This window comes from Capra hircus, chromosome 3 (assembly GCF_001704415.2).
Source record: "Capra hircus breed San Clemente chromosome 3, ASM170441v1, whole genome shotgun sequence".
NCBI lineage: Eukaryota > Metazoa > Chordata > Mammalia > Artiodactyla > Bovidae > Capra > Capra hircus.
Genome location: NC_030810.1, coordinates 94049831 through 94070800, shown reverse-complemented (window position 1 = coordinate 94070800; position 20970 = coordinate 94049831). Strand labels below are relative to the sequence as shown.

The 20970-nt window shown below is 46.8% G+C and overlaps 1 protein-coding gene and 1 long non-coding RNA gene across 3 annotated transcripts; one reads left to right on the top strand and one right to left on the bottom strand.

Annotated features, from left to right (window-relative positions):
- Positions 602–3377, top strand: LOC108635588. The gene is made up of 3 exons (XR_001917861.1): positions 602–901; positions 1337–1399; positions 3277–3377. It is a non-coding gene; the product is annotated as an uncharacterized LOC108635588 (long non-coding RNA).
- CD2 (CD2 molecule) lies at positions 3608–18707 on the bottom strand. Of its 2 annotated transcripts, none has more exons than XM_013962501.2 (5): positions 18163–18707; positions 17480–17782; positions 12359–12592; positions 8200–8322; positions 3608–4397 (listed from the first exon to the last, which is right to left on the bottom strand). In XM_013962501.2, exons 1-5 carry the CDS (start codon positions 18215–18217, stop codon positions 4102–4104), a joined length of 1011 nt encoding a protein of 336 aa, XP_013817955.2. In that variant the 5' UTR covers positions 18218–18707; the 3' UTR covers positions 3608–4101. The 2 variants fall into 2 exon arrangements, with proteins under 2 accessions (XP_013817955.2, XP_005677870.1); XM_005677813.3 differs by lacking the exon at positions 18163–18707 and adding an exon at positions 17922–18145.

Genomic DNA, 20970 nt, shown 5'->3' with positions numbered 1-20970 from the left:
GTGTTCTTTCACTTTTAATATGTCTGGTATAGAATTTTATCTGTTTGTCCTATGTGGCCAGACATTACGAAACTCACTCAGGTGAATCAAACTCAGAGCACACAAAGTCACCTCGTCGTTGTTGTTCAGTCTATTTGTGACTCCATGGACCATAGTCCGCCAGGCTCCTCTGCTCATGGGATTTTCCAGGCAAGGTACCAGAGTGGGTTGCCATTTCCTTCTTCAGAGGGTCTTCCCAACCCAGAGATCAAATCCATGTGTCCTTCATCTCCTGCCTTGGCAGGCAGATTCTTTACCACTGAGCCACCGGGGAAGCCCAAGTCAGCTTACAGAGGGCTTATTTATTAATGCAAAATGGGCTGTGTCTCTTCCCGATAACTGGGCCATTTATATCTGCTATCCAGCATATTCAGTCTCAGATATCAAGCCAGAAAGAAAGCTCACAGTTATTGGATTTCTTCTGTACACAGGACACGCCAGTCACATTTACACATATTACTTCTAGTTAATCCTCATTTCAACCCCGTGAGGTGTTATCTCCATTTTAGAGATAAAGAAACCAATAGTCAAAGAGGCTGAGCAAATAGCTCAAGCTCGCAAAGCCAGTGAGAGAGCAGCAAAACCTTTTGGCTGCAATATCTGTGGGCCTCCTCCTCCTTTGACCTGCAGGACCACAGAGTGAGACACAGAGATGAAACGGTCTCATCAGGTTCATGTCACAGCAGAGTTCAGGGAAGGTCTCTTTCATGACCCTCAATCTGAGTCCTGAGAGAAGAGTGTGGATAGATGAGAAGCCCAGGTGAGGAGCGTGGACAGTGGGGTCAGCACGTGCACTGGCCCTGTGGTGGGGGACACGTCGGTGAGCTTGAGGAGCCATGTGGCTGCAGCCCAGCCAGCACAGGTGAGTTCCGCACTGGAGACCGCATAGGAAAGACTGAGATGAAATTGCCAGTCCACCGCCAAGGTCCCCTTGAGCTAGGCTGACCCAGCTGCTGGGATCAGACTGCTTTTAGGAAGAGCAGGGAATCTATCAAAAAAGACTGGAATTTTCCTTCATGCAACACTCTAGAGTGTTCCAGGGTCTCCAATTACCTAAATATGTCTTTCAACCAGGCTTCATTCCTTGCGGTAGATGTCATCTACGGGGGATTATTTAACTGGGCTCTTGTTTTTCTTACAGAGCTGTATTATCTATCAAGTCCTCAGGTTTGACCAGCCACAGGACGAGGAGACCTGTGGTTCCCTACTTGAAAACCCCTTAGAATTGTTATTGTAAAAAACAGAGGCTTGGGCCCCAACCTAAGCTACTGAATCATCATTTTATTTTTTCCCACAGGCTTCACAAGCTATTCTGTAGCTGGTCTGACCACATCTCAGAAAGTCCACACTCTGGGACAAGGTCAGTGGAAGGTCACACAACATCAGCAGAAATTTCGAGCAGGGCCAGTGTTTTCTGCCTCTTGGAGGAGATTCCAGCAGGCCAGGAAGTGTATTTTACATATGTATTTTTCAGTACGGAAAAACCCAAACAAACCTGCTGGCCAACCCAATAAATAGATGCCTCGGATGTTTGTTTCTTTTTCTTTCATCAAGACTGTACTCACCCATTGAATCAACTGGCCAGTGAAATTTTCAGTAAAGTGGTAGGGGCAATGCTGAGAAATGGCCAAAGTCCTCAGGAGGCTTTTTAACTATGCATTTCATTAATTCTAAACACATTTTTTTTTTCACATTCTAACACCTCAGGAATAGGGTTGAAACTAAAAATTGATTGTATCTTAGCATTTGTTAAAGTGCAATTGAGAGTGCTTTTTCTTTCAAATGGTGTGTAAATAATGGTGCCGGTTAAAATCAATAACGTCTTCAAACTGATGAAACATAGCAGTTGATAAAGGAATAACATATTTGCCTCAACAGACAGTCAGAGTGAGCTTTGCCCCTGCTGCTCCCTCTACAGGGATAATTCTACACCTCTGCTTCAGCAGTTCTTTCGACTTATCTATTACAACTCAATTCAAATGCCACCTCCTCCGGGAAGCCTTCTGGGTCCCCCAGTCCTGCCAACCAATCCAGACTCCAAGTCCTTCCTCTGGGCTCCCATATTGGCCTCTAACCTATACTTATCACACAGTTACATTTATCCTGTAATTAGTCCACCCCTCCCCCAACCTGCGGAGCAGGCAATGGCACCCCACTCCAGTACTCTTGCCTGGAAAATCCCATGGACAGAGGAGCCTGGTAGGCTGCGGTCCATGGGGTAGCGAAGAGTCGGACATGACTGAGCAACTTCCCTTTCACTTTTCACTTTCATGCATTGGAGAAGGAAATGGCAACCCACTCCAGTGTTCTTGCCTGGAGAATCCCAGGGACAGGGGAGCCTGGTGGGCTGCTGTCTATGAGGTCACAGAGTCGGACACGACTGAAGTGACTTAGCAGCAGCCCCCAACCAGAGCACCTTGAAAACAAAGATGTGTGCGCCTCTGTGTTTCTAGCACCTAGCAGAGGGCCTGGTAGGTAGTACAAGTTCAATAAATGTTTGTTGAATGAGTAAGTGATGTAGGGATTGAATAGTTATAGGCACTGTACCATATGTATGCCACAAAACTGTGGGGAAAAGGCAGAGCGCAGGGCTGGAAAGGCCGGGGAGGGCTTCAGGAAGGGAATGGGTTAGGAGTTATTCTGGCAGGATGGCTGATGGAATGGCACAGGACTGCAACGAGGAAGGAGAAAGGGGGCCTTTCTCTTTCTCTTCCTTCCTCTTCCTAGTAGATCTCATGATGACTGTCACTTGACTAGACTCCATGTTAGAATTTCAGGAGGCGGTAGGCTTTCATTCATCATTATTCTTAATAATTAACTCTGGGTGTTAGAACAATAGAAGCCCTGGTTTAGAGAAAAGAGCAGCTCAACCCTCTGTGAGCTTTCACAGGAAGTCCTGAATGTACAGAGACTTTGCGGTTTAGACCTCAGAGCTTCCTGCCAGAGCTTGACAGGGTTTAACAAGTCTAAGAGGCCGGGAGAAGGCGGGCGGACGGGACCGCAAACAGCACGGAGCCAACATTGCAACCAGGTGCCTTCTCACCATCTATTGCTTTAGAACCTTAACTGTAAACTGTTTTTTTCTTTTTATTTTTTCCCCCACTTCCCTCAAAGCACAACTAGCATGACTGCCAGCTGAGGGTGGGGACTGACCTTTTAATCATGGTCACTTAAGACCTGGGGTTTGCTGCAACCGAGTTGTGTCTCAGCCTGCCCCTTTTGTATGTTGTCTGACAGGCTCGTGGAACCTCCAGTCTTTACGGATCCCCCTCTTTTCAAGGATGCTTCACCATGAACATGTCTGAAGAACCAAGGAAGTAAAACTGCAAATGAGGTTATGTTTTCTGGTGCTTCTTATTGAAGATTGTGCATAGAGATTTCAATTCCTTATACAAATCTACCAATAGGCCGTGGGTCCAGCTTTGCACCTGGATCCTGGGGAGTGGATGTCAGTTGTTCTGGTGGGGGATTAAGGGGAACTGGTTGAATTGGGAAGGCCAAATTTGGTAGTGCTGTTATACCACACCAAATAGCCTCTTTCCCATTCAGCACTAGATGACACCTGGGGTCAAGTCAAGGCTTTTATTTCACTGCTACTCCCAATACAGTGAGCAAGTGTCCACCAGGCACATGAGAAAACCGAGTGTCTCAAGCAGGAAGCTGCTTGTAAGACACGGCCACAGTGACTGCTTGACATCTGACATGGGCACGTGCTCTGAGAGGGAATCTGCGTGCGCTCTATCACCCAATCCTCATGTGCGCACTTTTATTGTTTTTTCCCTTCCTGGTGAAGTGGTGATCGGGGAAGGGGGCCAGAGACTCCAGACGTCAGGTGGCTGCGTCAGACTCCACGTGGCTGCATTAGAAGGCACAGACTGTGGCTCAGGAGGTTGTGGCTCACAGGCTGGGGAGGTGATCGTGGTCTGTTGGAGAGCACCCTTGCTGGAGGATGGAGGTGTGGGCGTGCACACCCGGAGTGCAGAAATTCCACAGTGCCTTTTATGGGAAAGGACCGGTTTTCATCTCTTTTGATGAGAGGAAGAGGACAGCTGCAGCACAGAGTTAGGAGTTTTCTCCGGCGTCACAGGGAGGTTTCGTTTGAACGCGAGGCTTGGGGAGGGGAGGGCCTTTTTGCTGGTGAACTTGTGTGCCTGGCGTCGGAGGAAGCCTCTTCTGCTGGGGCTGGACACGGGGGCCAAGAGGCCGGGGACGATGAGCGGGGAGCTGAGAACGATGGCCAGGTACTGGAGGAGTTTGGGACATGCCTGGATTTGCAGAAGTTGAGCCTGGAATCTGGGGAGGCTTCCGGCCTCTTTCCTCAAGGGTTGCTCTCTGTGCTTTTATCTCCAGCTCCTCACCTGCAAGGATCAAAGAAGAGTTCTCTAAAGAGTTCTCTTGGCGAAAATCAACATAACAATATTGAATGCACCTCCTGTGTACACCACAGCATGCAGGCTGCTCTGGGGGGGATATGATGAGAAGGCAGAAGCCACCTCTCCTCTCCAGAGATTCCAGGTCTTGAGGAGGGGGACAGAAAGGCCCACCAGCAAGATAGAGACAGCCTAGGGCTTCAGAGAACTCAGGGAGTCATAGGCAAGGAATCCGCTGGAGAACTTGATGCCTGGATCTCTGGGGGACAGAGAGGGCACTCAGACCCCAGCCCTGCCTCAGAGTCATCCCAGGTATCACACCGTAGTGCCACTCAGGGTCAGAGCCCTTATAATAGGATCTGTAGTAGTCAGAGAGGGGCTTCCCTGGTGGCTCAGACGGTAACAAATCTGCCTCTAGTGTGGGAGACTCGGTTCAATCCCTGGGTCAGGAAGATCCTCTGGAGAAGGATATGGCAACCCACTCCAACATTCCTGCCTAGAGAATCCCACAGACAGAGGAGCCTGGCAGGCTGCAGTCCATGGGGACACAAAGAGTCGGACATGACTGAGCGACTAACACACACAGTCAGAAAGGATGTTATAACCACCTGCCTTCAGATGGGTCTCTGAGATGGGTAGAGACCCATCTGTAATACACCCAATTCTGTAATTCACCCACATTTTCGAGAGGGGTTGGGATATATGCAAGGGGCTGTTTAGTCCTTAGAAACATATTAGTTTCTAAGAAATTCATAAGCCAGCCCTATGCTCTTGGACTTGGAAGAAAAATTCGTCCTCTGGTCATTCACCTCTCTGGGATTTTCTGCTTTCTGTGCTAGCAATCTGTGAAGACAGGCCTACGACTCAGAGAACTGTAATTTTCCTTTTGCTGTTCTAAAATCACACAGGAAATCTGAGGATGCTCAGGCGCCATAGGCTTGGAGGGCCCTGGTGGCCCCTCTGGCCCCCTTTGGGCTGCAAGTTAAGTATTTCCTTCCCTGTGCCCAAAACCATGCTCACAGTGTTCTCTAGAAAGCTAGAAAGAGGATCCCTCCCCGGGGTGGAAGGCTGCTCACATCAGTACAGGGGTGTATGTTAGGAAACATGTGCCCTCTCTGAGCACCATCCTGTGATTTCAGGTGACAAGTGAAGTGAAAGTTGCTCAGTCATGTCTGACTCTTTGTGACACCATGGACTACACAGTCCATGAAATTCTTCTGTCCAGAATACTGGAGTGGGTAGCCGTTTCCTCCTCCAGGGAATCTTCCTAACCCAGGGATCAAACCCAGGTCTCCCGCATTGCAGGCAGATTCTTTACCAGCTGAGCCATCAGGAAAGCCTGAGCAGCCTCCTCCGACTGCTGGAAATCCAGGCCTTGGGTGACTCTGAACGTGAAGACTCAAAGCCAAATGCTGGGGTTTTGGTGAGGAGCTGCTGCTGTGCTATGAGCACAAAAAGTGAAATGCACAGAAAGGGAAAAATATACCTTCTGTGCCATCTTTGGTGCCTCCAGGAGGCAGAGGTGGTGCCATGAGGCCATGCAGAGGACTTAGAGCCCCAACCCCAGGTCCCAGCTATGGGGCCATGGGAAAGCCTTTTTCCATCCTTGGACTGCAAGCTGGAGCTGGCCATTTGCTTACTGATAGTCTGGTCACCTGCTGTTTTGTTCATTTGTTTTTAGAACACTTATTCCCCATCTTCTAGGTATTAGGTACCATTGCTAAGTGCCTGTGATGGCTCAGACACAAGCACTCTTCTTGGCCTAAAGTCAACAAGCGGCACAAACCAGGACTGCAAATCACTATGTCAGTCTCTGGTGAGGGCCCAGGGCCGCTAGAGAGATGCAGACAAAGAGCCCCATGAGTTCTGGGAGGAAGAGAGGGGTGTGGCCAAGGGGCTGACACCTCAGGTTGGCTTGGACAGACAAGGCAGTCATCAGAGCTCTGTGCAGCCCACCGTCAGAGCAGGACTATGGGCCCCAGCACACCCACGCCCGCAGCTCCAGCCACGGCCCACACTGCTCCACGGCTGCATGGCATCCCTCCAGCCCCAGTATGCTCCTCTCTCACTGCATCTACTGGTTACTCAGCGCTAGGCCAGAATTAGATGAAGCAAACCGCCACCCAGGGCGCAAAACCAAAGGAGGCCCTAACCCCTGGGGCTGTGCAAAGGCAGGGTCAGCCCTGGGAGTGGAGGTCTCCTCAACTTTTGTACCCGGGGATCCTTGTTTACCTTACTCTTGTCCTAACCCAGCCTACTGGCCACAGTCTTTGGGACAAAGCATTTAACCTCACTGAACTTAAACTTCACCTGAATGAATATAATCTGTCTCATATGATCATGCAGAAAGTTGGATGAGATAATGAATATAACACATCAAAATAGGGAGGGAGGTTCAAGAGGGATGGGACATGGGTAAACCTATGGCTGATTCATGTTGATATATGGCAGAAGCCAACACAACACTGTAAAGCAATTATCCCCCAATTACAAATAAATACATTTTGTAAAAGCATCATATTACAGATTAGGGTCTGGCACAGCCAACTGCTTTGTCAACGTGAATTGATCATCATGTTGGTCATTTCAGCCTCATGAAAGAGCAGTTGTTTTGCCACCGGGTGGCATGTGAGGTCCAAGCATGTGATCTTCAACTCTTATGCAGTGGGGAAGGAGGCTTTGCAGGGGGAATGGGGATGGAAAACTGCCCGAGCAGGGCCAAGAAGTGAGGAAACCATGTGTGCTTATGGGACTAACAAACAGCTCTGGTCCACTGGGGTGGAGGGTGCAGGAGAGAGGGAGGTGGAAGCTTGGGGTCCTGCTGGAGCAGTGGCCAGGGGGAGGCCTGAGGAAAGAAGTCTAAAGTGAGGAAGATAAACCCAAAGGTGGCCCAAGGCCACCACTGCCTGGGGAGATGCAGACCAGGTCTTTGTTTGGGCGGTTGCAGAGGCAGCTGGCCTGGGAGTGCCAGGCCCACTCCAGGGAGAGACCCCAGATGGGGGGAACCAGTCCTGCCGTGAATGTGAGCTTGTGCAGAACCTGAGGACCCGTCCACCTGGCCTCACGTCTTGCTGATGACTGGACACCCCCTGCTGGACCCGCCTGAAGCATCGCTCCCTAACACCCTCATCCCAGTGTTCACAGAAACATCATTTTCTGAACACACTGCTTTGGGTGGCCTGGATGCTCCTTGAGCCAGCTCCTCACGAGCATAACGTTTTCATTCTTAGTGGGTTGTCAAGACTGATTCAAGGAAGAAACACTCACAACCCCACCACCTCCTCTTGGAACAGTGAATTGGAAAGGGACTAGAAACATTCAGTTTTATAACAAGTGTGCTCCTGTGAGTCCCCAGTGTCCTGAAATTTTACCTGTGTTCCTAGGAGACTGGTCCTGAACCCACCTTGGCCACCCCCCTCAGGAGAAGACAAGATGTTGGTTCATAGAAATGGTGTTTTGAAGCTAATCTTTCTGTCCACATAGATACACATGGCTCATTCAAAGCATGTCCACACAGGTTTGCACCAAGTCAGCTTCGGGTGGTGGATTCCAGTGAGGCCAACCTGGACTGAGCTTCTCAAATCTCCCCCATTGTCACCACTGAGAATCTGTTTTTCAAAACTCAAGCTAACCACAAAATGGAACAAACTGTAACCGCCGGTGAAGGCTCTGACGTTCTGAAACTACCCATTTCCAGTTTTTTCTTTCCAGACTCGGTGCCAGCCCCATGAGCTGTTTCCACGGGGATTTCACCCGGGCCTGCGGTGGGGTAGAAGAAGGGGGAGCTTACCATCTCTCCTGCGGCTCTGCTTTTTCCTCCTGCTGATGTAGCAAATGAGTAGTGCCACGAAGATGAGGAAGACGATGCCTCCTAAACAAATGCCGATGATGAGGTACAAATCCAGACCTTCATCTGCAAGAGGAACAGATGCGGCATGGATGGGAGGTCCTGGGAAGAGGGGCCATTTCATTGCTCTGGCCAAGGACTTGAAGACTCCTGCCTCCCATCTTAAGGATGAAAGAGTCTGATGGGACTTCTCAGCCTTACGGAGGCTAAGCTCATGGAGGCTGGTGAACAGGGTCAAGGAGCGCAGGGTCCAAGATAAGCCCTCTCACAAGGCTCCTTCGAGAGCTGTTCTTCTGGACCAGAAATGCCTGATTCTTCATGAGCCAAGGGTCTGTCCCCTCTCAAGGAGGATGTCACAGAAGTTTTAGATCTGAGAACGAGGTTAGAGAAAACCTAGCGTAATCTCTAGTTTCATGCACAAAGCCCAGATAGGAAGAATGAGTTGCCTGAGGTCACACAGCATCCATTCCCGAGTGGTTCCTTTAAGCAGCCCCTCATCTTCATGTTTCTGCACTGTTTATCCAGCTTCATCTCTGGTTGCCCTCCTACATCATGATTGCTTTTTCCTCATTCTCATGACCAGGTATTTTCCAAAGACAGGATCCATGTTTCATGTGTCCAGCCCAGCTCTCTAACCTCAAAGCCAGCACCCTCTCCCAGGTTTTCCCTGGCCTGTGAGAGAAACTCAGACACACAGTGAGTTAGCTGCAGCAGTGAACTTGATCTTCAACTCACAGACCTTCAGCTGCTGTAATGCAATGAGGGTAACAATGACTGTGTTAAAAGGAATGGATTTGAGTGCAGGCTTTTCTAGGTAGGAGCTGTGTGACCTTCGGCCAGTTACTTCACCTCTCTGAGCCTGTTGCTGTCTTTGAAAAAACGGAGATAATGAATTTACATTATAGGTGGCTTTTGGAAGCCAATCAGATAATGGATGTGAAAGTGCTTTATAAAGTGTGAAACTATACACAAAGATGGGGGCCTGCCCTGGCTACAGTTCTATGCTCTGGCACTTCTGGGAGCTATTTCCTGAGAGGGATGCTGGGCCATCTCCCTCTTTGTGAGTCGATAGCAGTCACAGAGTCAGCAGCTGGGGCCAGGGGTCAGGGCACTCGTCCATCCTGAGAATGAACAGAGCTCGGCCCAGCATCACAAGGAAACCCTTCTCCAGCCAAACATTCTTGGGAAGATACTGTTACACATGAAGCCCAGGATGGGCCCCAGGAACAAGCCAGAGGCTCAGAAACCAAACTAAACAGGTGTTCAGACTGCAGTGGTTTGTTAATCCTTGCTTTTCTTCCTAAGTGTCTCTCTCTCTGACCCATTCTTTGCCTGCCTGTTACACAGAGTTTCTAGGCTCTGTGGATGAAGGGGCTTCCATTACAAAAGCAGGCCTAATCCTAACCTGCTGTGAGACTGGACTGGGAAAGGCAGAAGGGCCCTTTAGGTTCTGCCTGCTTGGAGGAAGGGCCAGGGCTATCAGAATCCACCTTGGGCTCAGCCAAGGCCTTCCCAGGGTCTGACCTGGGGGTGCTGGGGGCAAACCTAGGACCAGTTGAGGAACACAGGGCTAAACCATGCAGCCGCCAGCCTGTCTCCTCAGAGTCCTCAGACGGGACAAGTGTGCCCTTATCTGGGCACACTTGGGAATGTAGGTGTGCCTTACACAATCTGTTCTCAGATTTGTCCAGCACAGCCTCTGGGTGCTTTCTGTGGGAAAGGTTCCAGCATGTCTCAGCTGTCATTCAAAGCTATGTCCTCACAGTCACTAAATCCAGCCACACTCTTTTCTGCACTCCCTCTCAGAGATAATATGCCCATGAATTCACGTGGTAGAGTCCTTTTGCGTATCTAAACCCTCTCCCTCCTCCTACTATTTTGATTTTAAGTACATGCTTATCTATTTTGAGCCAAGTGGTTAATCACATCCTTGCTCCTCTCTAGGATGATGCGTCCAGATCTACTTCAGGGTCTTCAAGAGCAACCTTGTCCTCCCCAGGCTTGCCCTAGGTATTCCTCCCATCTCTCTAGTGCCCCTTCCCCCACCTGGCTCCCCCAACTCTGCACCACAGGGAGGTTCCAGTCTCCGAACCCCAGCTCCCCTCAAAGCCCTTCCTCTCTTCCTCTATCCCTAATGCACACACATTTTCATACTGCTGGGATCTGGTTACAGGAGATGACTGGTTAAATTAGAAATAAACAATGAATAATTTTTTACTATAAGGGTGTCCCATGCAACACTTGGAGCACACTTACGCTGTCATTTTAGGGACTTCCCTGCCGATCCAGTGGTTAAGACTCCGTGCTTCCAATGCAGGAAGTGTGGGGTCAATTCCTGGTTGGGGAACTAAGATCCTGCATGCCATGCAGGGTGACCAAAAAAAAAATATTTACACTGTTTTTTTTTTTTTTAATTTGCTAAATCTGACAACTCTAATTAAGAACATCCTGAAAGGGGATAAGAGCTTGTAAAGTCGAGGAGGGGCTGCCTCAAGCACTGTGCCTTAGTGATGGGGGGCATGGAGGGATGGCTGGGAGTCAGAGATTTCACAGGAGGTGACGTGACGCTGGCCTGAGCGTGTGACTTGTAGACTCTAGGATGGTCCCTACTGAGCCCTGCCGCCTGAGATTTCTACCTGTGTGTGACCCCTTCTGATTAAATGTGGGCCGGGCTTGCTGAGTGCCTCCTGAATGAGTCGAGTACAGCAGCAGTGAAGGGACCTGAGACCTAGTACGCAAAGACCAAAGGCCCTGGCTTTCGTTCTGGGCCCTTACTGTTGCTGTTTCTCAAGCTGCTCTGAGGGAAGGGGCTGCCATAGTGGGGGGCAGCCGAAGGCCTGCCACGAGGACACTTGGAAGTGGCCCCTCCCCCAGCAGTGCTCATGCCTGGCGACACGACTGCAGCCCCTGCCGGTACCTTGATGGTGGCCTCATGAATGACTCAGCCAGAACCATCAGCTAGGCCAGCCCCAGATTCAACGTCTCACAGAAACCCTGAGATTATTATCTTCAACGCTGTTTGCTGTTTTAAGCCACTAAATATGGAGTCGTTTGTTACACAACTGATAACTAATTCAAAGTATATATTAAAGTCTTACTTCTGACTTCATACCAGCTCAGGGTTGCTTCCTAGGGTCACTGACCAGCCAAAATTACTATAGAAATTAAGGAAATATGGCCAGATCGCTGTTTTGTTTTGTACTCGGCTTCTTTTCAGGGGATTGACCAGGCAGCAATGGAAAGATAATCGTGGAGTATCAGATGAGTAGACTTTTGGGGATCACGGGGCTTATCTTCTTTGTGGCCCAGGAGGCTGAAGCCCAGAAAGAGGAAGGAACTCTGTCCAGGCCATCCCAGTATATTTAGACAGACCAAAACTAGAAGTCCAGACCCCAGTCTCCCAGGCCAGAGCAGGCCATCTTTCAAAAATTACTTTTGGGGTCATGTCAAGTTGGGGACCAGGAAAGAACTTAGACTCTTGAAATTTCAGAACTTTCTGTGCTGAGCTGTCTGCTCTGAGGCAGTAAGAGCATTGCCCTCCTGGGTTCATAGTCCTCCCTGGCCTCAAGCTTTTCCTCTCTCCAAGTCCTTCACTTCCTGGGTTTCTAGAGAGTCCTTCTGCTCCTGCCTCTGATAGAAGGTGCTGACCATCGCCCCTCCAGAAAGGAATCTTTCTTGCTCCCTTCTCCATCATTGTCCTGGGGTCACAGTCATGGTCCCTGACTAATTCAAAGCCTGTGGGCAAGTCATTTTGCCTCTCTGGAAAGGGACCGTCTATATGAGATAACCATTTCAGCTCCTTTTATCTCTTCAACTCAGCAATTCTTTCTCCTAGAAGGAGCACCTTTTTAATTTCCTGAGGTTAGACCATGCTCTGAGAGAAGAATCCCAAGATGGGTAAACATGGAACACTACGCCCTCTCTCCTCTAAGCCTTCCCTTGCAGATTTCCAGGAGAAAGAGGGATGTTTTCAGTTCTCATCCTGAGCCAAAGCAGCCTCCCAGGCCAAGCACCCATGCCCTGGAGCAGTCCTTGCCTGTTCGGCCTTAAAGACTGGATTGTGACATGAACTTGTGGTGCCTGAGCAGTGCCCACCACGCACCTGGACACACGACGACCTCCGTGATGACTTTCTTATCGACATGGTTACTCGCCTTGCACATGAATGTTTTATTCCACTTGCTGTTCCACATGTAGGTGATGAGCCTCCGATGACCTTGTTTGACAACGCTCGAATTTAAATACAGTTGTAATTCAGGATCACTTCCATTTTCTACCTTGCAGCTCACAGTTCTGTTGGCACAGATCCAGTTAATTTCAGGTCCTGAGAGCATCTCTGAAAAGAAAAGAAAGATCCAACTCAAGTCAGGCAACTTACTTATTGTAAAAGATATACCTATTTAGAGCGGGAAAATGGAGTTAGTTGGGGACCAGGAAACAATTTCAAAGATCCCTAGCAATTTTTAAAATATCATTTCTATTTTATGTTATTTATACAGCACATTCAGAATAAATTTACTTCTGATATTTATAGATATATCAGTAAAATATACATCATATTCTCAGATGGTAAAGTGTCTACTGCAATGTGGGAGACCTGGGTTTGATCCCTGGGTTGGGAAGCTCTTCTAGAGAAGAAAGTGGCAACCCACTCCGGTACTCTTGCCTAGAAAATTCCACGGATGGAGGAGCCTGGTGTGCTACAGTCCATGGGGTCGCAAAGAGTCGGACATGACTGAGTGACTTCACTTTCTTTCTTTCTTTCTACCTTAAAATGCTTTCACGTCTATGATATCATTTCATCCTAACAAACAGAGAAGCTGATGTTTTTCTTCCTGTTTATAGATGAAGTACTCAAGGGTCTGGGAGGGTTAAATGGTTGGTCCAAAGGTACCATCTAATTAGTGGTACCACCCACGAATAAATGGCAAATCAGGAGAGGAGCTCACCCTCCCAAATTCAAGTTCAGTCATACAGTTAAGAGGTTTACCATGTCATGATCCCCACATGGCACAGGAGTCTGTGGGGGATGGAGGGTTGGGAGAAATGCTTTAAGAGCAAATGGGAACCTGACCCTGGAGTAACCTGTACATGTATAGCCTGGGGCCTTGGTCACAAATGGAAACTCCCTCCTCCTTCCCCCGGCAGATCCTGGGAGCAGCGGTGCTGTTCAGGTTCTGGACAGACAGAGCCCCTTCATCCTCCCAGAGCTGCTGGGCCACTCCCTGCACCTCACTGGCCCTCACCCGTAGATAAGGATAAGAAAGACGTTCCCCACCTGCACAGCAAGAATGACAGGTGGCAAGGGCCTGGCACATGGGTAGTGGGGATACTGGCAATACTGGTGGTGGGGCTTCCCAGGTGGCACAGTGGTAAAGAACCCACCTGCCAATGCAGGAGGCACAAGAGGTGGGGGTTCGATCCCTGGGTCGGGAAGATCCCCTGGAGTAGGAAGTGGCACCCCACTCTAGTATCCTTGCCTGGAAAATTCCATGGACAGAGGAGACTGGTGGGCTTCAGTCCATGGGGTTGCGAAGAGTTGGACGCGACTGAGCAACTGAGCACACACAGTCTTGGTGGTAGCTGTTGTCATCACACACGGCCTGCCTTTCCTTTCCTGACACGATAATATTCGAAGGCTGTGTCATAAAAGAAAAAGCCCTGGCCTTGGTGTCATGTGGACCAGGTTTAAATCGTACTCCACCTCTTGTGAGCTGTGACCAAATTCTGCCCTTTCTCTCACCCCGCTTCCCCTTTCTTCCCTCAGATTTGCCACCTTCCTCTCTCAGCACCCTTCCATTCACCATGCAGAGGGACACCTTTTTTTCCTTAATGATTTCCTCCCTCCCTGACTCTTAGACAATCATATCTTCCCCATGAACTTTCTCACCAAATTTCATTTCTGTCCCAGAATGTAGGTATGCAGAAATTAAGTGTTTTCCCATCCAGAGATTCAGTGTGACCCCGAATGAAGAGGATGGAAAAACATCCCCGTACACCAAGTCAGGGTCAGTTTGTGTTTTCAAAATGGAAATACTCTTTTTTTTTTTCTATTTATAAATCTACATGTTGTTGTGCAGTTGAAAACAACACAATATTGTAAAGCAATTATCCTCCAATTAAAAATACAAGTAGAAAAACATACAAGTAAATCACATCACTGTAAAAATTGATAAAATATCAAAAAAGTTTCAAGAAGATTAAAAATCACTTGCAATTCTATTACGCAGCGTCAATAATTATTAATGTTTCAGTGCATCTAACAAATGTTTTCTTGCATGCATACCATATATAAATAATGTTCTAAAAGATAAAATTGAATCATATGAACTTTTAGTCTGCCTTTTCCCCTTTACTGATCTATTTGAAATTCTTTACTTTATGAACACTAATAAATATACATCTCCACCATCTTTTTTAATGATATGTTGTTGATTTTTATGGCTTCCCTGGTGGCTCAGTGGTAAAGAATCTGCCTGCCAATGCAGGAGACGCAAGCTCCATCTCCGGGTCAAGAAGATCCCGTGGAGGAGGAAATGGCAACCCGCTCCAGTATTCTTGCTGGGAAAATCCCATGGACAGAGGAGCCTAGCAGCCCATGGGATCACAGAGCCGGAACGGACTGAGTGAATGAGTACGCATGCATTCTTGATTTAATCAGTAAGTTTCTAACTGCTGGGGACTTTAAGATCCTTTCCAGTATTTCACTGACATGAACCACCCAGTGATGTGCAGCCACTTGAAAGCATATCTTTGTATACATGCTTTCTGTAAGACAGCTGCGTACAAGAGGCGTGATTGTGTCGAGTGAGGGTACATCTCACAGATGAGCGCTCTCTGATTCCAGGTTGCTAGGACGAACTCCTTCTCCACTCACGTCTGCTTCTAAGGGGACTTCCTCAGCTCATGGCAGCAGCCGCCTCGTTAAGGAGTTGTGGGTACTAAGGCTGGAAACAGAGAAGCTTGAAGGAACAAAGAGACGGAGAGAGCTCTAGCACTGAGGAGACAGGTACTGCGTCCCAGGGGCCTGAGGCCCCTATGGTTAGCTGTTTCCCTGAAGCCTTGTCCCATGAATACCCCATAGGGTTATAATTATGAAAATCAGACTCAGAGCAGATAGAGAATTTGCCCAAGGCCATGCAGCAAGAAATGGTGACTGGATCACAAATGGACATGCTGCGTAACATTTACACACACACACAACACGATGGCAGTTGTGTCATGGAAAGATCTCTGTCTTTTGGCAAAAGAGTGAGAATTTATTTTTGAGGTTGTGAAAACATTCTAAAATTGATTGTCGGTTTGGTTGTACAACTCTGTAAATACGCTACAAGCCATAGAATCATGTACTTTATATGGTGAATTTTACAGTATGTGCATTATATCTCAATAAAGCCGATGGGGTAGCAGTGGGTCTGGGGAGGGTGAGGGCAGAATGTCACCATCCTTGCTGAAACCAGCCTTGGGTTTGGATCCTGACTTTGCTCCCATCAGACCACTACCTGTTTCCTCATAGTTGATAAGGGAATAACTACCTCTCAGGATTGTTGGGATCCTTAAGTGAGAGCATGTAGCAAAGTGCGTAACACATCACCAGTAGCCATTATCACCCAGGCAATAGTAAATGATACATGGATGTGAAGCTCAAGTTTGAAACAGGATACTTGGCCAAAGTCATGATATCTGTGGTTCCCAGAGCCCACAACAGAGGCCCGTTCTGGCTGCATCTATCTCACCCCATTTCTGAGCTGTAGTCTGTATTCTGGTGCCGGACTAGGTGTGGAAAGTTGTCATCTGCAGGGGGGCTGCCAATGTCTGTGACTGTTGTGGGTGGGGGCTGCTACCAGATCCCCGTGCTCAAGAACAGGGCTGGAGGGTGACTTTACGTAGGAGGAGGGCACCCTTCCTTTGGCTGCATTTCCTGTGTCAAGCACAGAAATGCTTATTTGCTCACTGAATCTCTGGCTTGTGTTCAGGCTCAGGTTCCTATCTTCTTCTCCAAGCAAAGTTCAGCTTCTTCTACTGTTATCCATGCCCTGCCAAGTGACCCGGGACTTGCAACTTCAATGTCAATTCAATTCTACTTTCTCGTCCCTCTCTCTCGAACTCAAGCCACTTTGTCCATCCTTTTTCCATACATGACCCTCAGTGTAAGCATGCTTCAGGCATTTTATAGGCACCCTTTGGTCTAGGCCTCCGATGAGGGAGACCTGGGTTCAATCCCTGGGTCGGGAAGATCCCCTGGAGAAGGAAATGGTAACCCACTCCAGTATTCTTGCCTGGAGAATCCCATGGACAGAGAAGCCTGGTAGGCTACAGTCCACGGGGTTGCAAAGAGTAGGACACGACTGAGCGACTTCACTTGGTCTAGGCCACTGGTTATCAGCTTCAGCTGTGCTTTAAAATCACCTGGGGAGTTTAGCGCCTACAATGCCCAGGCCCTGAGCCAAGAAACTCTGATTTAATTGGTCTGGGATGGGACTTAGTACTGGTAAATTTTACTGTACCTCAGCTGATTCCAACATGAAGCCTGAATTAAGACTCACCAACCAGCCCCTTCCTGCTTCCCCCGGATTAAAGCAGCAGCTCCCGGCCTAGTCTTCCATCTTTCATCTTCCGTAGCTACTACTGCTCCCCCGGTACACGCATAGACATACAGAGCCCCACCTTGTGTATTTTCTACAGATACCAGCAAGAATACCTTCTACCTTTGATCATGCTGGTGTTGAGCAGATTAGAAACTATTCATCCTTTAATGCATTATTTCCAGCCCTTTCCTGCCTTACCACCACTCCTTCAGGACATCCGGGCTTGAAATTGTCTCTCTGGACAGAAGACCCACTGCCCTTCAATCAGCCTCCCCTTCCTAGCCTCATAGCTTATCCTTCATCATCCACCTGAAATGGTCACCTTTTCCCCCTTCTGCCCACTGATTCCCCTCCTCCTAAATAATGCCATGTCAATCTAGATCCTTCACTCAAATCAGCATCCCCACCACCTCTGGAGAGGTGAAGTGTGTAGACGTAAGGGTCTATTAGCTGTGGCATCTATCTGTCTCTCCCACAAGACTGGACCTTGCATCAAGGCAGGAGGAGTGCGTTCGGTTCCCCCTAGGGCTCCCCAAGGCCAACGTCTGGGCTGGGGACCTTGCATAAATGCTACTCTTTGGCTTGCTAAATAGCACCCATTTTGCGATGGAGGAATTTAGGGGTCAAAGACTTACCTTGAATCTTCAAATCAAATTTTTTGTTCAGTAGGTTTACTCCATTGGAATCATATACCTCTACCTTATAGAGATCACTATCGTTTCTCATCAGAGCTTTAATTTTCAGAGTTCCATTTGTAAACATATCGTATTTGTCCGTTGGCTTGTAAAGTGGCATATCGTTCTTTATTCGTGTAATCTTGTTTCTGCTCTTGTGCCATTGTATATCTGCCACTATGTCACTTCTCTGAAAACCAGGAATGTCCAGGTTGAGGTCATGATCCAGGGCACCCCAGACGACAGTGCTTTCAGGGTCTTCACCTACAAAAAGCAAGACAGGTGCTGAGGTGCCTCGCTCCCAAGGAAAAGCAGGGCTGTGCCCTTTCTGACTTTTAAGCTCAGTTCAGGGTCTCCAACGAAGCTGCTAACAGTGAGAGTGAAGACCCTCACACCAACTTACCTTTGGTGGGAACAATGAAAATCAGAAGGAAGCTGGCTAAGAGTTCACATGCGAGGTTCATCTTTGGGGATCGTTTCCTTCTGTGATTCTGTGTTCTTCTTGCAAAAGGAACTCAAGTTAACATCAGTGGAATCCACCCCCTGTGAGCTTAACCACGTGCCTCTCTTTTTTGCTTCTTTAGGTAACATAGAAAACAGACGTACACACACACATACAAGCGTATACAATTCAGAAAACCAACCTGGCTGATGTAGTTCTTTGCCATAGCAGGTATATGTCTGAGTGTGTCTTCTCATCACGTTTTAATCCTCACAGCAGCCTTGGGTGGGTTTTATTATGCTCATCAAAGAGAAGAGGAACTAACAGACTATGTAAGCCACTCAGAATCACCCTTTAGTTAACAAAGAGCCAGATGCAACCTTACGGCCCGCCTTCTATGCCCTCTACTGCAGAATATATGATAAAGTATTACAATTGAAATAGGTAAATTATTCCTATCAATCAATAAGACAAATGAAATTTGGTTTTTAAAATCAACAAAGAATACAAACAAGCAATTTATAAAAGAAATACATTATAGAAAAAATGTCAGCAAATGTATGAGAAGACATCTAATGCTACAGATATATATATAATAGCTATTAAATATATATGTCATAAAACACCATCTTCACATTCAAATTGGTAAAATTAGAAAAGATAGTGATTTACATTATTGACAGGAATGTTGGGAGAAGCAGGCACCTTCATATAATACTTGAGGGAGTATAAAGTATAGTTCCCATGGATGGGATTTGGCAGTTTCCACTAAACTTTAAAAAATATATATATATATATATATATATTTTAACCTAGTAATTTTAATTTGAGAAATCTATCCTTCAAAAACGCTTGAATAAGTGTGTAAAAATTCTGTCCAGGGATATTTGTTATAGCTTTTTTGGTAATAAACATTTTCAAACAACTGTAATTGTGGTACATTCATATGATGAAATAGTGGTTGAGTTAAAATAGAATGAAGCAGCCCTAAGAGCATATTATATATCATATTGTATTGCATTATACTATAATAGTGCAGACACAGGAAGAAATCTGTAAAGACTCATGCCAAACTTTTCACAGCACATCCCTTTCAGGACAGGCAAAAGGGAAACTTTCACTATTTTATCAACTTCGGTGAAATTAGAAATTTTGATAATGAACATATTCATTCTGTAATAACAAGTGTTTTTAATAAAGGGTGCTTAGGACACATCTGTTCCAAAGCATATGCAGATCCTGAGAAACAATTTGCCTCTAGCCCCCTTACCTCTAAGTGGCTCACCCACTAGCCAGCTGCCAACCACAGCCTCCCAAGTCCTGGTCCAGACGACATGGTGATGGCCATGTGGCTCCCTGCCTTGGCCTTTCTGATAATTTTCCTAAGCTCTCATGGGACAAATGGAGAGCAGATGTCTGTTCTCTCTGAAATATTAATCAATCCTACTCCTCTCACATCTCATTTAATTCTTTTTTTTTCCTTGAAACTTTAATTTTTTTTTTTATTTTGTGTTGAGGTATAGCCGATTAACAATGTCATGATAGTTTCAGGTGAATAGCAAAGGGACTCAGCCATACATATGCATGTATCCATTCTCCCCCAGACTCCCCTCCCATCCAGGCTGCCACATAACACTGGCATCTCACTTAATTCTGGATGTTGAAGGAGCATGACTTCAAGGACAGAAACTGGAAAAGAAAAGGATCGGTAAATCTGTGTAAAATTTGAAACCTTTGTACATGAAAAGCCCTGAGAAATGTAAAAGGCAAAGTACTGAAAGGGGCAAATTATTTGCATGATATATAACCTTGAAATCAAATTTTTCATGTAAATGGAGAAAGAAAAGATAGACACCTTGATATTAAACTGGGTCAAGGTCATCAAAGGACAATTCACCAGAAAAGAAGCACGATTGAATAAACCTATGAAAATGGAGCAGACTTATTAATAAGCAAAGAAATGTAAATGTCAACATAGAGGTATTTTCATCTTTTATTTAAAAATGAAAATATACAGTGTTGATGATGGGAAAAACAGATATTCTTGAATATGGACAGTAGAAACACAAGCAGGTGTAGAGTTTCTGGCGGACAATTTCTCAGCATGAATTAGAAGCATCAAAAATATTCGTATTTTGACCTAGCAAATCCACAAGAATGATTTTATTTTAAGGAAATAATGAAAGACGTACAAGACTTGGCTAAAATTTATACCTTGTAGAATTGTTTATAACTCCAAATTGCAGATGATTTAAATATTTGAAAGGAGGAAATGTGTTAAATCATGATATGAACTAACTGAATAGGGGGAGAAAAAGGTCACAATAAACAATATAATCCTATTTTTGTTTCTTAAAAAGTGTGGTGTGTTGTTTGTGTATTTTTTGGAAGAATACTCACTAGAGTGTTGGTCTCTGAGTGGTGGGATAATGCCTATTGTTCAGTTGCTCTTGGTTGTTGTTGCTATTCTGACATTTCTAAATTGAATATAAATTGCTTTTCAAAGTGATCTCTTTTTCATTATAAGTAGACCTTCTGCTTAGGTAAAAAATCCCAGGACTGAAGATGGGTGCAGTTCCTGCCCTTGTGTGTGAGCTTCTGGGGAAAATCCACCGATGACTCATTCCAAATTTTCCATCTCCATCCTCACTGCCCTCTGGGAGCTCTCTTGCTTTATCTTCACTGACTCTTCTTATCTAAACTAATACTCCTGGGGAAATAGTTGAAGAGAGTAAGAAGCAGGTGAAGGAGTGGAAGACGTTTTCACAGATCTATCCCTGGCTAGCAAAATACCTTCAGTCCCTGCTCCTGCCGTCCCTGCGCTGTGTCAAGGGAAAACTCTCGAGAGAGAATCAGATTCTGTTAACACTTTGGCAGTTCACACCCAACCGAACGTGCTGAATTGTCAGATTTTAGAGCAGCAGGAAATTCAGGAAGTGATCTGGTCTGCTCTCTGCATTTCAGCTGAGGGTCTTGAGCCCATGGAGTTTCTAGGGTGTTCCTGTCCCCC